The sequence below is a fragment of the Onychostruthus taczanowskii genome, unplaced genomic scaffold, assembly GCF_017590055.1.
Source record: "Onychostruthus taczanowskii isolate IOZ18803 unplaced genomic scaffold, ASM1759005v1 scaffold87, whole genome shotgun sequence".
NCBI lineage: Eukaryota > Metazoa > Chordata > Aves > Passeriformes > Passeridae > Onychostruthus > Onychostruthus taczanowskii.
In genome coordinates this window covers 1,941,699-1,959,906 of record NW_024506662.1, presented here as the reverse complement: position 1 = coordinate 1,959,906, position 18,208 = coordinate 1,941,699, and the positions used below count along the sequence as shown (strand labels likewise).

At 39.2% G+C, this 18,208-nt stretch overlaps 1 protein-coding gene across 12 annotated transcripts in view; it reads left to right on the top strand.

The window, feature by feature from the left end:
* Nucleotides 1-18,208, top strand: part of ENAH (ENAH actin regulator) — a 91,943-nt gene that overhangs the window by 50,542 nt on the left and 23,193 nt on the right. For 6 of the 12 annotated variants that reach the window (XM_041425082.1, XM_041425080.1, XM_041425078.1 and 3 more), the window contains exons 4-5: nt 7,401-7,412; nt 7,793-7,877. In XM_041425082.1, coding sequence (XP_041281016.1) covers nt 7,401-7,412; nt 7,793-7,877 — 97 coding nt within the window. Of the gene's footprint in view, nt 1-7,400; nt 7,413-7,792; nt 7,878-11,392; nt 11,478-18,208 lie in introns of those variants that run through there. The other 6 variants (XM_041425079.1, XM_041425075.1, XM_041425073.1 and 3 more) reach the window with 2 other exon arrangements.

Here is an 18,208-nt window from a genome sequence, read left to right as displayed (position 1 = left end):
ACTCATTACATTAAATAACTGTTTGACATGGGTCAAAAGTGACACCTTCATCAAATGACAAGTGCATGTCATCAAGTTTAAGAGGTCAAATGGAGAGGATTTTTGGCTCTAAGGCTGTGTGCAGTGTGTTCAGATCTTCAGTAATTGTCTTGTCTGGAGATGACAGCTTGCTGCAAAGGTTTTGCATTGCATTACAAAGAAAATTTTCATATCTGCATTAAGTAGGGCTCATTGTTGCAATCAAAGTGGTTCTGGAATGAGAGAAAAGCTTCAATGAAGGGAAATCAGACAGCTGAGAATTCTCTGATGTCTGAGACAATGGATTATTTCTTTGAAGGAATAAGGTCACGTAAGGGAAGCTTGTGTTGGGAGGAACAAAGGAGCATCATACTCAGCTTTGCTGCAAAAAGCACCTTCTAGCTCAGCTGGAATCGGTGTTTCTTTGTGTGGCATCTGTCTTCAACCTCAGGAAAGCCTTGCTAAGAGAATAGGAAACTAAGTGTGGGGTTTCTAGATGTGTGATTTGCACCTGGGGAGGTCCTCGAAGTTGTTTGTTGCAGAAGATGAAAGCGGCAGAAGAACTGAAGGAAGGATGTCACAACAGTAAATAAGTCTATTTTCATTCTTTCTAATAGAATTGCATAGATGTAAGATTTGTGATGCTTTTTGTGCTAATCTGTAGCAGTTATATATTGGTTCTTGAAAAGATTTTGGAGTGTTCTGGGTGTAAAGGCAAGATCATGAAGGGCTTCAGTGAATCTGTTCTAGTATTGCCTTAGATCACAATTTAATTCATAGGAAAATTGGGAGTAAAAAAAAAAGAACCAGAAGGCATTTTTTGTTCCAAAGGTCTCATTATTTAATTCTTCTGACCTTGGAGGGGAAAAATCCCCTGTGGTTCAAGTTTCTTGATTTCCTTTTGAATGAGTAACTCTAGAAGTTAGGTTGTCCAGTTATTAAATAAACAAATCTTTATTCACAGCTGTACATTAATGTGCAGTCCTTTCTCTTCCAACAGAGATAGGTAATTAAATCCTTGCTGATAGGGGAATGCACTCAAATAATGGATTGAATAATTTAATATCTTCGGGAAATACAAACTGAAACAAAAATTGGGGTTGCCTAATCGGAATATATAGAGAGACTACAGGAGACTGAAATGAGAAAAGTATATGTGGAGCTTGGGGGGTGCTTTTCTTTGTACTGTTTTGGTTCATGTCATGCTAAAACTTGTTTTGGGAGAATAAAAATTCTACAGCAGTGAAGTAATGATGCTGTACCTGTACTTTCAGCAAGCCTCTGGAACAGGCTGTCAGCACTCCCTGTCAGAACAGGAGTAACATGATGGTATTTTTATTACCTGTGTTGTCAAGAGTTGGATAATATCTCTGGTCTTGCTAACAAGATTTTTTCCCTTCCTTTTAAATGTGAGATTGATTAAATAATTTTTTAGGTCATTACTAGGTGTTTTTAATAGCTAATACTGATTAGGTAATCCTGATTTATGTGCCAAAATGCTGACCCTGCAGGAAATAAAAAACCTGTTTATTGGGCAGAGTACTTCCTCTTCATGATAATTGCAGATAAGATTATTGAAAGCATCATCAGTGTTAGGTGTTTTTTTGTTCTTCAGAATTAGTGGTGTATCATATGAAAGCATTAAATTATGGGTGAACAACGTGAAGAATTAAAATCTGGTAGCTGGTCTCAACTGCATGGCAAATACAAATAGAAGTACATTAATTTATGGATAAAGTTTTTTAAAATAAATATAGAGGAGTGTCAGCATGTTTTACAGTTGAGGGTTTATAGTGTTGTCTTTAAAAATATTATCCATAGAAGTTGTAGATAGATTAAATCTGCCTTTTGGGAGCAGGGTGTTTTCATAAAAGTCATGAAGATAGTTGTGAAATATACCTTGGTTAGGCTCAGTTCTATAGTATTATCCCCCAGTAAAGGCAGTCATCACCTATAACATTGCTATTTAAACAAATTTTAACCCAGCTAAGGGTGGAGGGGGAGCTCTAAATATCCCACAATGGATGGTATTGATAGATTTAACTTCAATATTTACTCCTTTATGTTCGTGGCATTGTATTTTCATTCACAGCTGTAGTTCCCTGCTGGTGAAGCTGTGTCCCTGGGCGTGAGAGGATGGCAGAGGGACACTGGAAGCTGCTGATGTCCCCCAGCACACTGGGGCTGAGCCAAGCCTGGCTCCCAGGTTATCAGAGCCTGGTTCCCAAGGCACTGCTGGCACTGATAGGGGCTTCTGCTGGCACTGATAGGAGGCTTACCTCTACTTCAATTCATGTGTGTTTTAATGAATGGTTTTGTTGTTCTTGCTGCCTTTTATTGCCTTGATCAAGTTAAAAGAGCTTGTGGATTGAAGTGGAAAGTGTTTGGTTTTAAATTTGGAGTGATGAGTGAATTAACTCAGCTGAAGGTAGCTGTGAGTGAGGAAGTAGGTGTTGGAAGGGAGGGGAAGCCTTGGCTGGGAGATGATTCACCCAAACAGAAGTACTAGAGAAAATTTTGTCACTAGTTAATGCCCTAGTTTTTGGTCATCATGGTCTTGCATATAAACCCATAACACACATCCAGGGCTTGAGGAGTGTCACATTCATATTTTCTGGAAAAATCCCTTACCTCAGGATTTTTCTCCTGGGAAGCTGAGAAGCCTCAGAGAAAAGGGAAAACAATTTTATCTCATTTGCTTCTCCTGTGTTTTGCTCCTTTGGAACGTGTTTGGAGATTGTTTATCCAACAGGAAATTGTTTCATTGGGTTTCTGATGAGAATTGTTTTTACTCTTTGGCCAATCAGTGCCAAGCTGTGTCAAGACTCTGGAGAGAGTCACAAGTTTCTTTATTATCTTTTTAGCCTTCTGTAAGTATCCTTTCTGCATTGTCTAGTATGGTTTAGTTTAGTATTATTTAATATAATATAGTATCTTAAAACAATAAATTAGCCTTCTGAGAACATGGTCAGATTAATCATTCCTCCCTTCGTTTGGGCACCCCACAACTACAATAGAGGAGTGACGTGGTTCTGGTTCTGCTCAGGGCTGGTTGGCAAATCAGCCCAGCCTTTGTTCTGGCATGGCCTGGAGCAGGACAGGCTCTGAATGGGGGAAGGAGCTGGAGACACATCAAAGAGGGATACCACAGTTGTTGTTCTTACTGCTTCCTGCACAGATCTCTGAAAAGCCTGCTTTCCATTCATTCAGAAAACCTTTAACCATTTAGTAAAACACACTTTTTTTTTTTTTTGTAAATTCTCATATACCCTAACAAAAATACATCTTTTTGGCTGTAGCTTTGAACTCTTGCCTGGCGTGTGGGCTTTGTTTAGTAGGAGTATTCAAACTGTCCTCAAAGAAAATATTTTCTAAAGATTATAATTAGCCAGGTCACTTATGTTTATATCATATAAACATATAAATAAATCTGCTGTCCCCTTTCAGTCTCTGAAAAGACTTCTAAAAGGCAAGTCACACTTTGATTTGGATATCAGACTATATAATTGGAACACTGCTTAGTTTTGGCACTAACATACTGAGAAGTGAAGGAGTGGAATTTCTTAGTTACTGAGTTGTTTATATAAACTTTTTCTCTGGGGAGAAAATTGAGATCTTCACCTCAAACTAAAATTCTCATGTGTGATAGCTGACCAGCTTTAGTAGATTTATTCAAAAATTAGGGCTTGTCTTTTATTGCTGTACTCTGAAGTGAAGTAATTGCAGGTGGGAGGTTTTCTGTGTGTTTTTGCCTTATTGATTTAGGGCTTGTGAGGTTCTGAGGAAGATTTCACATGATTTGGCTGCCCCTGGTCCCCCCAAACCCCTTTTCATCCATCCTTGTGTTACCAGCTCCCGAGTGAGCCTGTCCAGCCAAAGGAAAATCCCCACTGGAGCTCAGTGTGTAACTTGCAGGACATGTGCTGTGCCAATCTTGAACAGCTGATGCTTGGGGTTTTTTAGGGCTACAGGAATGTGATATATTCCATATCAGCCAGTGTCAACACTGATAACATACAATGCAGCTGGCATGAAAAGAAGCGGGGTAGGGTGTGGTGTGACACTCCAGAACACACCAGGTAACTGAACGAGTGAAGCAACAGAGGAGCAAAAGGCATTGAGGGGGGACAAACCCTGTGTTTCCTTCCCCAGCTTGCCAGTTATGCTTTCACAGGGTTGTGCAACTGAAAATGGTTTGGATTTTGAATAGAGATACAAAGTAACCAGTCAGTTAGGGATAAAAAAATTAAGGAGTTTGATAAACTATAACTCTGGTTGTGGTTTAAAAGGGCGATGTTGGGGGAAGTAACCAGTCAGTTAGGGATAAAAAAATTAAGGAGTTTGATAAAGTATTAACTCTGGTTATGGTTTAAAAGGGCGCGATGTTGGGGATGCTTGATTTGGTTCAAGCAGTCCCCAGCAGTCTGATGTTGATGTTCTGATGTTGATGCCACCGTAATTGTCTGTGTGACTGCATGAAGAAGCAGGTCTGGCTGTCATCTAGCTGGTGGAAATGCTTAATGCAGGCTTTTTTCCATGAGATTTTTAATGTGTTAGATTGCCAGGCCATCTCTCACCACACAGTTGCCTGAACTGTCATAGAGGAAGGGTGATGCAAAGGTGAGAGAATAAGCTGAAAAACAGAAAGCACTGAAACTGGAAGGGCTGCTGAACAAATTAGTATAAAATTATATCCTCTGTCTGTCAGAATGTGCTGCAGAGTGCACCATCTGTGCTTTTTTAGAAAAAGAGAGATGTTAGGTTTTCTTTAAAACTCAGAATGAATAGACCATTCAGCCTCATCTCTCACTTGGCTTATATTGGCTTCTGAAGATAAAGTGATCCTGTAGAATGATCAGAGTTCTTTTCCAGGCAGTATCTCAATATTTCTCATGGGGGTTGATGTTTCTGAGGTATCTTAAAGTGTTCAGAAACCTCTGAGAGAGGTTTTTATTAGCTAGTTCCTGTTTATTTAGTATACCACCTGTCCTGCTACCCAGGCAGTTGTATTTTAGCAATAAATGGGCAGTCTTGCCTTGCTGTAATAAACCTTCTAGGATAAAACATACTTTTCCACCTGGCATGTACCTTCAACTGTCTAATGCTCATTAGCAGGGTGGCTGCAGAGGGAAATTTCATGAGAAAACAGGAGAGATGACTTGGGATCTGAGCTTCCCTTTCTTGAAAGCCTTTGGTATACTCAGTTTGCATTTCCTTGAGGCAGAAATGTGTAAGAAGTACTGGAGCCACCAGGTTAATTGCCAGCAGGTGATTTTGTTCTGTCTCCTGTGTGCCTAGCTGTGAAAGAAGCCCATCCCTGGAGTGGGCTGGCCAAAATAAAGCTGGCTTGGCTTGCTCATGTTTGCCTTGTGCAGAATTGATGGATAATGTGGTTTTCTGAAGGACAGTGCTCTGGAACAAAGTTTGAGGCTACAAGAACAGGTTTCCTCACAGGTGGGTGTGTTGGAATAGCCAATGCAGATGAAGCTTGGTGTTTACTTTCTGGAGGTGATGGCTGAAGAAGGACTAAGGTAGAAAGGTTGGAGAGTGGTGGTCTGCATGCTATTACAGCATGATAATACCTGCTTCAAAAAGCCCTGTTAAATACTCTTGAAGATTAAATTGGCTGAACCTTGAACTTCTCAATTCTACAGCATTTTCAGCACAAAATAGTTCTGGTTGGTATATGGACACATTGTGACCATTTCTTTTTATTTCTGTTCTTCATTATTAATCAACCTACCACAGTTCAGGCTACCAATAGTGTTAAATTTCACTCCTTGGACTGCAAAGCTTTTTTGACTGTCTTTAACTTCCTTAAGTTGATTTTTTAAGCAATCCATTAATTTTCAGGTCACTGTGTTTCATTCTGAGGAATGGGATGGGAATTTCATCCCATGTCTGATACTTCAAGTGTTGCTCGCAGTTTTCAGCTCAAGCTGTGAGTCGTGACTTACTCCAAGTGTTCTGCTGGGCATGGCAAGCAGCAGTGCTGGTGTTTATAGCACCTTTCACTGCTGCTGGATTGTGTCTGCTTGTAGAAGGCCATGAAAGGCTGTGCAGCCTGGTGCAGGCAGCAAATAGCCCAGCTGCCTGGGAGCTGCAGTCATGGCTTCGTGGGCATTAAAGCTTTCCACCTGTCACACAGGGGAGAGGAGAGGAGGACGTGTGTCTTAGGGAAGTTTTAAAGCAGAAACGTTTTCCATTTGAGCCATGTGACAGATGTTTCTGCTTAATGATCATCTAACTGCAATGATGAATTAATAATTTTTTTTTTGCATTTAAAACACCATAGGTTTTATACCTGGGGGTGTCTCTTGGAGGTGCTTCAAGCAAAAATAGTGCATCCCAAGCAACATCAAAGCATTAGGTACAAGGGCCTAATGCTTGCTGAAAGAATAACTAAGGAAGACACCACCTCTGTAGTACACAGCCTGCTTTCATCCTCCACAATTAAGTCCCATTACTTTTTGTAATTGTAGGGTACACAGATAGTGTACACTTTCATGATTTTCATGATTAAAGGTCACAGTGGACACAATACTATGGCATTCTGAGGAAATTAACCTTTTTGCAAGGCTTTTAAACAAGGCACTTGTTGGCTGTGTCTCAAGCAAATTGCCTGTCCTTGATGTGTCAGTGTATCACACATGGTCTTTTTATGGGTTTGGGTGACTTTCACAAGTTCAGATATCAAAAAATTTTGCATTTTGATATTTGAGATAGGGAAGATCTCATTACAAATCCATAACTCTAACTAGTTTGGTGAAATATCAGTGGGAAATCATTGCTTTGCTCTTGGACATTTTTGAAATTGGATCTTTTAATTGCTTTTAATTCTTGTTTCTTATAAATTCCATAATCTTGAGCATAGCTGTAGTCTAAATAATTTCCTGGATTACTGCCTGACAGTGGCAATGCATCCATTAGGTCTTCTGTATTCCATTCTACACTTAGTTGTTCTTCACTTGTTTTTACACAGTTTTGTGCTGTAAATACATTTGTGATTAAAATGGTAAAGCTTTTTTGGTTTCTAGAATACAGATCTCTCTTAGACAACTACTTGAAAGTTGTGTGGTTCAGAATTTCCCATTAGTAAAGGCTGAAGATGATTTTGCATGACCTTCCCTTTTGCATATCTTGTGCTTAGCAGAATTCACAGTTTGCACATTTGTTATATGCCCCCATTCCCCTGGACACAATATATATCTATGCAAAAAAGGTCTTTGATCCAAGTTGATGACCTGAAATCTGAGTAAATTTTAATGTGAGCTGTAGAAACATGCTTTATCTTCCTTCTCTCAGTATGGTGGTGTGGTTCTGATGGTTTTTCTCCTGTTCTTTTGTTTTTTTCCTTTTTCTGTTTTCTCCCTCTTTTCCAGTGTTCTATTTAGGTGAGTGTTTTAATTTTTCGAGCCCTTCCTGCCCCTCCAAGAGTATTTGTTCATTGTTTTAAGAAAAAAAAACAGACTTGGAGTGCTTTTCAAAGCTTTTGTCAAATTCCATCATAGAGAAATTTTGTTTTGCATTTTTGTGAGACCTTTCCATCCATGTGAAATAAATTCATTCTGCAGATGTGTGAGGTAACATTGTACATGTGTGAGGTTGCAGTTTTTATTTGCTGCATTATGTTGTTGAGCTTGTTTGGCTTAAAAAGCAAAAGTGAGCAGTTTAAAATGTTGTGTGATGGCTGGCCTTTTTCTTTGATTTTGTGCTTTTTTTTTGGCATGGTAAAAAATCGAACCATTAATTTAGGATCTGTCTTTACTCTTAGGTCCTACATTGCCTCGACAGAATTCACAGCTTCCCTCTCAAGTACAAAATGGTCCATCACAAGAAGAAATGGAAATCCAGAGAAGGTATGGTATTAAAAGTCAACAGCTGTTCAGTTCAAGGAAGTGATGACTCTTAATGAGGAGAAAATAAATGTCAAGGACTTAGAACTGCTCTTCTACATGAGGGCAGCATTTGTATGTGCACAGTTTTCAGTGCCACTCTGTAAAAGCTTTGTTGCTGGATCCCTTGTTCGTGCTCTCCACCCATTCAAACAATGCAGTTGGAATTGGCATGCCAGGAGAGAGTTGAAGATCAGAGGGGAAGCCTTGGGAGATTTCACTGTTGTCATTTTCAGCTAATTAATTTTCCAGTGACTGTCATGTGTTCCGTTTTTGACACTGAAAAAAGCAACAAGCGAGGAAGGAAGTTTTAGAAGCAGAGAACTGAGGCATCATGAATGGCAGGGCTTTTGTCCTGAGTGTGGATGTGCTAGATCAGAACATTCTATTGGAAATCTTGTTTGCCTTTACACTGTATTCTTCATTTTCTGCTTTTAGTGTATAAATTGCTGGAGCCTTTAGCAGTTCAGTTTTCAACTGGAGCACTGCTGGTTATATCTGTGTTGCCCCCAGTGACTGGTGTTTGTCCCCCTGGCCAGCTGGTGCTTCCTCCAAGTTCAGCTGTTCCATGCAATTTCTATCCCTGTGGGATATTTTTTCAGACCTGTAGCATTTTGAACGTACAGAGTTTTTTCCCATTTCTTTTAGTAATCATTATGTATTGATGAAGTGCCCAATTTCTACAAACTCTGTGGTTGCCATATTCCCACTTCTGTTTCGTGGCAGTGTGGGGTGATGCTGTGGGGTGAGTGTCTGGGTTATGGGTGTATGACATGGCAAAGGCTTGTAGGACAGTGCTGTCACACTGGGCTAGGAGAAAACAGTAAGACCTTGGGCTGTCCCAAGCACACTGCCTCTGGTGCAATCCTGGATTATTTTACCATCAAAATACTCCCAGGAGATTAGCTGTTCCCTTCCTGGAGGGATGCTGGGAACGATTTAGGTCACATGCAGGACAGATACAGGGAACAGGAGCCTTGAATAAATGGGAGGTGGTCCAGACTGATGGTGTAAATGCACCTAATAGCTTTTTTGTGGTGACTGGAAGAATGCTTAAACATGTTGGGTCTAATTAGCACTGAAGCTTTTTCTATTTTGCTATTCAGCATTTAGTATGTTTATGAAAAGGTCAGCAGAACCAAATTGCAAATTTAGGAATAATTCATTTGCTAAACAAGCTAAATATGTTGAACAAAGGGTTGCCATCAAAATTGGCATCATACTTGTCTGTCTCTTTTCTTCTGTGTCTTCTTAAATCTGAGCAGAAATCACTTTATCTGAAAGTAACCTTGTTTAAAAACAAATAGCAAGAACCTCATTACAAATCTGTCTGTTTGATGTGTTTATGTGCAAGTTTGCTGTCATGATAAAAGTCTTTTATGTCACTTCTTTTGACAGACTTTTAAAAAGCCTTTTTTCTTTCAATATTTTTTTTCTGTCCTACATTAGTGGTTTTTAGTATTTTTATTAGCTGTCTGTTCCTTTAGAAAGCTGCATTATCTGAAATTTATAATGCTGAAATACTTTTGAGAGAAGCATTGTAGAGTGCTATCTCCTCAGAATAAATGCTGCCCTATATTAAGAGCTCTGAAAGTCTCTTGAAATTTTTGGTATGTGAAGGACATCCTATCAGATGGCATTCTTATGGCTTGACTTTTTTGATCAGTGTGCTCAACTTGTTTCCATTTAATGCAGTGTCCTCTTTGAAGTCTGGTTCTGGGTTTTTGTTTTTCCCTGAAACAAGGATGGAACACTGGAATGAGTGCTTTACTCATGCTGCTAGACAGATTGTCCGTGGAAGGACTATTGCTGTTGTGTCATTAAGCTTAAGAAGAACGTGTAATTTCGTTAAAACATTTCACAAATGCCTCTTCAGTCTCATTACTCCTGTAACTACATGGTAATAATAAAGTTCAATTAACTCTAAGCTAGAGCTTCTCTTCTGTAGTAACTGTCTTGCAGCTTTCAGGCTCTAAGAACAAGAGTTACTACCATAATGTAGAGAGTAGTAAATAGTTGGGAAGAAAAGGTTGAAGTATATATTCCTTTTAACATATCTCCAAGTGACATTTCCAATCTCAGTAAAGGGTAAAAGCAGTGTGGGCAGACTTGAATCCTGTGGGGAGCAGTAAGACTACAGGGAATGCAAGAAATGGGAATAAATGTTACTGCGTGGGAAGGAACATGGGGTTTGTGATGGATCAGGAGAAAGGCTTTGCCAAGTCTGTGGCTTGTGGAATGTGTGTCTGTTGGGTGGGGGTTTTCTTTAAAGTGTGGCTTGATCATAGTTGTCTTTGAGTTCTGCTCTCCTATCCCTCCTCTTAGGTGTGCCTGGATTTAGTAGTGTGTAACTGACTCCTGTGTTGAGGGCAGGAAAATGGTTTTTAAATTATTCTAAGCTGGAGAAAAATATCTGCTTGCATGAAAATTAAAGGGACCCTGTGGAGGTCTAGTCTAACCCTCTGCTCAGAGAAGGACTCATTTCAAAGTTAAATTATGTGGCTTGGAGCTTCAGGGTTTTCCTAGGCAGAAATAGAAACATTTCTTCAGAAGTGTTTTGCCAAAGGACTGACCAGTGAAGAGTGGCATAATAAAGAGAGATCTTCAACGGGTCTGATGTTTTCCTTTGCTTTCATAACCAGTGTACAGGAATCTTGGGAAAATTGGGAATTCAAGAGTGAAATTAGTTCATTGCCAGCAGAAGTACATTATTTTGATTCAGAGATTTTTCTCTATTTTAGAAAGGATTTAGATGCCCTTACATTTTGGGTAAAACCACTTTGTTTATTTTGCTGCAGAGCTTCGTACTTGAATATTTGTATTGCTCACTGGGCAGTGATACAGTTTCTAAGGCTGCTAGGACCAGATGTGCCATCTGAAACACTGATGTTTTTATAAGGCCAAGGTTACACATGAGGTGTAATGAAGTAATTTTTTTCTGGTGAATCGATAACTTTGTTACTGTCTTTTAAGAAACCTTAACATGTGGTGGATGCTTTCCCTCTCAGGGAGTAGTTGAAGCTAGCTGTAATTTTCCTTAACTTGCACTCACTTCAGTACAGTAATAGCAAGCTCTAAAACACTCCAGCTTCCATTTTTGATCCTCAAAACTGAAGGGGTATTTTGTTCTGTGGGCTGTTTTTTATTTTGTCAGAGTGGTGGCCAGGCAGTGTTTATAAATTCCACTGATTGATAATGAGCCAGCTTCAGTTGACATACATATTTGTTAATAACTGCAGGGTTACCTAATGCCAAAGACCATTTTAAAATACAAGATTAGTTCATGGCATGCCTGTGTGTGCTACTCGTGCATGTAAATTTACCTTCTCTCCCAGCCGTGGTAAATACATTGTCAGGAATATGAGTCACTGAGTTGGTATCTAATATGACACTTGGGAATTTAATGAGTTAATGTTTATAAATAACTTCAAAATGGTCACTGCTTCATAAATAAAGAGCTCCAGGAAGAGAGGAACTGTACAGATAGTAAGGAATGATGAGGGTGTACAAGCCCCCTGCTGTCCTTCAGGGACGTCATGGACCAAAACTGGACCGAATTCTTTCGTAAGTACTCAAAAATGTTACAGGTTTGCAAAATGCAACAGCAGAATATTAGGAGGGATTGTAATTATTAAATACTTTATTTGCTTTGGTTTAGTTTGGTTTGTGGTGATACTGTTAAAGAAAACACAGTGTATGCCTGTGCTAGAATCTAGTATTGATATGGTGTGGGTTCGTAACATCCTATGGAAGGATTCTTAGTTTTAGTGCAAGTTCAGAGACTGTCAAATGTAGCAGTTTCTTAGTAGATAAGAGACTTGAAGGCAAGATTTTTATTTTACAGATTAAAACAATTTTTTCTGAATTTTGCTACTCTTATTCTTTAACTACAGTAAAATGTTTTCCCCCTTGTAAATTAGTAATTATTCCATACTCCTGAGCTATTTTGAAAACGTATGTAGAAATGCTAAGAGAAAAAACCCTGCAATTCAGTGTCAAGGTAGCTATTGTAGTTGAAAGGAATAAAAGTTTGCCCATGGCTGTGTGTCCCTGGTAGCCTTGTTTCTACTGGTTTCCCACAGCCTGTAATTTTTCCCTAGTTAGTGGCCAGATGTACAGCTTCCAGCTTTCCTTTGCTTCTGAAATCATGCCATTTATCCAACAGCTTCTTTCAAGGAAATAGGATTTCTCTAAAAGGCATATGGATTGATTAGATTATAACTGAGCACACAGTTCTAATCTGAGATACACATGAATATGATGGAGTTGTTGGCTTTTTGGTTTAGGGTTTGAGCGGTCAGTAGAATTCATTCATATGATTGTATTGTTTGTAGTTGGACAAAGACATGGTTTAGATGGAATCTAAAGGGGCTTTTTTTTTTTCAAATTTTTTTTAGCTTGTCTCATTTTCTTTCCATTTGTAGTAAAGTTTGAAGTTAGTAAAGTTTTCAGAGACTTACCTGGCTTTGTGGGTAGGTGTAATGGGTGCTCTGTGGTTACAGCATAATTGTTGATGCTGGTAACATCAATCTATTGAGAAGGCTGAGAAGATCACTATTCCATTAAGCAGTATTCTGATGACATCAATAGAATTGCTTTGAAATCTTTCAGTTCTGTGAGCTTTTTTCTGTTTAGTGCAGAACATGAAATTGGAGTCAAAAGTTGTTCTACATTTTCCCAGATTGTTGGTTATTGTGGTTCCCTTTTAAGAAATTGTGTTCCAGTTGTACTCACTGGAATACACTAGTGAGAGTGAGTTGCCAGTGAAAGTAGGTTTTTCTGCTGAGATTCTTCTTTTTTCTAAAATTCCATGAGTACAGGTGTCTTTTTGTGATCTAGCTTCTGCCAGGAAAGCTCATGTTCTGTTAGTTTGAGATAATACATTGAAAAGATGGAGATGAGGAAAATTAGGCTTAATGAGGTTTGATCCAAGAGCATTAATAGATCCCTTAGTCTGTTAGAATTCCTCTACCTAATACATATCAAATTTCTGGTTGTCTCTTCATGTCTTTATCATAGTGGCTGGCTACTAATTTTTGCTTGACTGATAAAACCTAGTCCTTGCTACTTCCAGCTAATGCATTTTTAGCTTACAACATAAAAGCTTCTTCTTAAACCTTAAATCCCTTTTGATCAAGGAGATGAAAGCCTGTTAATTTGACTTTGGTAACAGATAAAACATTGAACAGTAAACTGGACCCAGACAGTTATTTTCTTCACAAAAGCAGAAAGGCTGTTCCTGGGCTTTGGTGAAGCATTTGACAGATACCAAGAGGGAATTTTCAGTTAATGTGGAAGAGATGAGGATTGCTGTGGAAGTGTGAGAGCACAAGAACAGGCATCAGTGCACCGATGGGACCTGTAGCAATCAAATTTATTTTGGTGTTTTGCTGAACAAAGCAAGTCCTTGGCGCTGATGTGAGCTGAGATATGTGAGAATGAAGGAGAACAGGGGGAGTTGGATGATATTGCAGATTTTGATGGTCAGAATAGAATGAGAGTTCATAGTAGGTGTCCTGTTTGTAGAGGGGAAAACCACCAACCTGTAGACCACATTAGTGTACAGGGAAAATTGACATGGACATTGGAAGTGTTACATGCAATGGTGACTGATCAAGAGAAAGCTGCCTGAGTATTGGAAATAGCTGTAAAGACCTAGATTTGTGCAGTGTTTCAAAATAATGATAAATGCAATTAATTACATGCCTTCATCATTTCACCTTGTGTAAAGTGTTTGATACAAACCATAATTTGAACCAGTCTCACCTCTCAGTGCTGATGAAAGAACCAAAGGTCCAGAGCACAGTTCAGAGTGGCAGAAATTGTCAGTTCCAGAGAATACACATAAACTCACTTCACAAGCCTCTGGCCTTCAACAGCCAGACTTGGCAGATCTTCTGAGTCCCTGTGTCCTGCTCATTGTACCCAGCTGACTGAGTCTTGTCTGGGTTTCTCTGACACCATGTGCATTATGCTCAGGTAGAAACTGTCCTGACTGTCAAGCACTTGACAGAAAATGAAGCTGACTTGGTAAGAGTTTTAGAGCAGGAGTTTAGTTTACATAATGAAAAGTGAGGTTTTTGCTGCTGAGATTGCTTAGGAAGATGCAAAGAGGTTAAATATTGATTTCTTCTGCTGAGTTTGTTTTTGGTGCATCCTGTACTTCTTACTTATGAAAATTCTCAGTCTCTGTGGAGGCTGCCTGTGTTTGATGTCAATACAGATTGCAAATTTCCAAGACGTGGATGTATTTTCTCTTTGTACATGAATTATGAAATTTGGGGGGTGGCGTGTGTTCATTCCATGGTACATAATGTGTAGGCATTGAGATATTGTAAATATTCACTAGGTTTGCATGACCATGCAGGAGAGTGATCTCTGTGATAAATGCTGAATTTTGGAGTGGTGAATAAATATTTAATATTAAAGAAGGAAGAGCAAGTTTAATGGTGGTGCTCCGTTTTGATTGCTCAGATAAGTTCCTGCAGATTTGAAGGGCCATAACAGACACACTTTCCTGAACTTGTACAGAAGATGATCGGAGGATTAAACTGTTAAAAATCAAGCTAAGTTCAAAATAACACGTCAAAGTAATAGTTTGTAATAGTAATAGTTCCAACAGGGCTAAAGTAGATTGGCTGTGCCTGCATCTACTTCTGTGGATGTCCAGAATGAGAATTCCTGGTGATCACAAGGTAGAGGAGAGCGTGCTTCAGATGGAGCTGAGGTCAGCCTGCATCTGGTGCTGCTGCCTGCGGCTCAGGCAGACATTGTGCAGCCTGTGTGCAGCCAGCTGCTCTGTTTGCTGCAGTGACTCAGTGCTGGGAGGAGGAGAGCCATCATGTGAGATGTATTCTAGTAAGTAGTGACTGTTGGATTAGATAATGCTATCTGTGCCCACATGCTGGGGCTAACAGCGTTTGAGAATAAAACTCCAAACATCGCTGTCTTGTTTGTTGCTCCGCAGTTGGAGGTAGGGTTAGAGGAGCTCAGGGCAGCCCCAAAAGCCTGGGGACACTGAGGCTCCAGGTTGAACAACTCAGTTGGTTTGGATTGATGAGCCCAGCTTTAATCATAGCTGATATGATAACATTTACTTTTAGAATTTAGCATAGTAGTTATTCCTAGATTTCTTGCCATTAAAACTTAAAAACCTAGTGAAGCACAGAAAGATGCATACACTGTTGAGTACTTTCTTAGAACCACATTTGGTTTCTTACACTGATTGCCTTAATGAAATTTTCAGAACAATAAGTGCAGAATATTGCTGCAATATTTGAAGCCAGCAATAGTCTGGCAGCCTTCATGCTGCCTTCTGGGTGTCATCCTTATGTCTCTCTTCTGACAGACTTCGTCATTTTAGAAAAAGTACCAGCACGAGCAAGAAACTATTTTTCAAAAAAGAGCAAAAAAAGCCACCATGAAAAACACAGAAAATCTCCCCATAATTGTATGTTTTTACATCCACATTGTTTTTTAATAACTCAAGTGATGGTTTTTGGTGTCTTCTTTCAATACACATATTGAATTTTGTTTTTCTCCCTCATTTGCCTTGTTTTTGTATCTTTAAGCAGACAAAACAGGGATAATGTTCATATTGATCTTTGAGTGATTTGATGCCCTGCTTTGACACACAGTTTTTCTGCCAAGAATGAAATATGAAATTGGTGTGTTCATAAATGACAACTAACAGCTGTCAAATATTATGAATTATCTGCCTGCAGCTGACCTCTTCATTCAATGCAGCAATTACTTCAGTCAGGTCTGTTCCTCAAGATATTTTGTTTTCTGCAGGCTTTGTCTTGGATCTTTGTTTTCTACAGTGAGTTTTAAAATTAAATACTTCAAACAAGTTTCTGTTCATCTTCGAATGTCTGTCAGCTCAGTGCCTCCTGAATTTGGATGTGGTACAAAGATGCCTTTGTACTGTTCATGGAAATACCTCTGTTTTTAATGTATCTGGCTTTGTGACAAGAAGCCTTCCAGGTTCGTGGCTGAGCTCTGTTATTCAGGTTGATATATGGGCTCCTCAGTGCAGTTTCCTATCATCTTTTTAGGAAAAAATGTAATGGCTTGATCTCATAGCCAAGAGCAAAGCAAGCTAGTGTTAGAATCCTGAAGGTTGATGTGAATGTACAGCACAACTTCCACTTGAGGAAGCAAGGTGACCTGCCAGAGCAGGCAGCTCTTTGCTTCTGCAAACTGTTTCAGCTCTGGATTTGTTACTCATGGGGTTTTTTTCTCTTGGTGCCCTTGTGACAGAACTCTGGGTTTTGACACGGTTGGAGTTTCTTCATGTTTCAAGGCATCCTTGCTCTGGTGGAAGGAGTGTTTCCACAAATCCAGTAACTCTGCTGCAGGTGACAGAGATATGGAGGCTTAGATGTGGAAAGTGTCTCAGGAAAGGACAGTTTCCCTCTGGCTATTAAGTCTGCTCTGAAACAGAATATTACAGTTTTACCAGTAAACACTGATGTTTCTTAATCTAGTTGAGATCTTTGTCTTCTCTTCAACCTGTATGGTAATGGCCATATTTTAAGAGAATTAACTGAGGGCTCCATTCTTTTGATTGACTATGTTGAGGTCTTCAGCAAAAGGCCCAGAGGATCTCACAGTCATTCACCTTCAGGAGCAGAAGTTAAAAAACCCATCTGTTCCCTTCCCCCTCCCCAATACAGATCAAAAATAATGGATAGTATTAATTTGAGATGCCTTCCTAGTCACCCATCACACACACTGGGTTTTGAATGAGGTGATGCTACTTGCTAAGTGGAAAGTGATCTCAGTGTGCATGTGGTGCTGGCTCATTTCATATAATAACAGGAGCTGAGACAGCAGGGCTGCTTAATTGTTATTCCTTTTTATGATCAAGAGCAAGCCAGGACGGCTTTGTGTGTACCTGGCTAAGTAAATTAGCTGCAATTCTGTTTTGCAGTTGTGGTGTAGGAGAAATTCTAAACACCGTAACCATCGCAGAATGTGGGGGGATTTTTTTCAGCAGGGATGCAACAGTGTGTGCTTAATTCTGCTCATTGCATTTTTTCCCCCTGTGTGTTATTTCAAGAATGTAGTCATGCTCCTGCTGCTTGGCTGCCCAAAGAACTGCAGGATTAATGCTCATATTAAGTCACGAGTTAGTATTGTAAATATGATTCTTTCTTTATCCTCAGATGGTATCTCCTTAACTGGACAAAAATATAAGGACAAGAGGGGAAATAATTTTGAAAGCTGGTGCAGTATTAAAGTAAGCTAATTTAAAAACAGCACCACCAAAAAAAAATAGCCAAGAGCCTCTCCCAAAACACCCCAAAGTGAAGTTTCCCAAAATGCTTTTGACATGAAGCTAATTAAAATCCACAAAGAAAGTGTCATGAACAGTCACTGTGATAAAGCTACCAGCTATTCTGAGATTCTGAAGTTACTCTGAATCTAAACATGAGTAACAGTACCTTGTGTGAGACTGACATGTACAGTTCTACAGCAGGCTCAGCTGTTTCATGTAAATTAGCTCCTAGATTGAATAAATCACACTTCTAAAATAGAATAATCACTTTGTCTTTGCATAACAAGCATTTCACTACAAGACAGCTCTCTGGGGCATTTTTGAGTATCTCTTTAGCTTTTTCAAAAGTTGTCCTGGTGGCCAGATGTGCTTTCTGAGACTGAAGGATTTTCAGGTATTGCTTTCACAAGGTTCTTGAGTTACCAGTCTTGACATTCAGATGTACTTTAATTTGATGTGTGATGACTCTCCTTAATTTGCTAATGCTCTTGTCTAATATAATTTTGATCTCTGAAAAAATATTTTAAAAAATATATATACTATCTAATGCTAGCTAAACCAAACCAGAGGGATTTAATGCCTTTTTTTCTTTGTTTGGAATAATCCAATGTGATTTTAATCTTTTTCAGCTACAACTGTAACACTTGCTAAGATCTAGTGTGTAGCTTATGGAATTCTTCCTTGCTTATCAAGATTTTTTAAAGCAACTTGATTGCATTACTGGCATACTGGTCTTCTGACCTGTGCACCTTTTGGTGTGCTATTCAAAAGGTTTAATAAATTGTTAAAATGACAGCAGAAGTGTAGTGAGTTTTGAGGTGTGGGGTTTTTTTTGTTGGGTTGGGGTTTATTTTTTTTTGTTTGCATGTTGGTTTGGCTTCTTTTTTTTTCTTCTTTGTTGACAAAGGGATGCTTCAGTGACATGTGATGAGAAAGTATTCTCAACAATGGTGTATTTAATCTCATATGTATAAGATATGCTTGCAAGGCATTTTGCTGCCCTCTCTTGGTA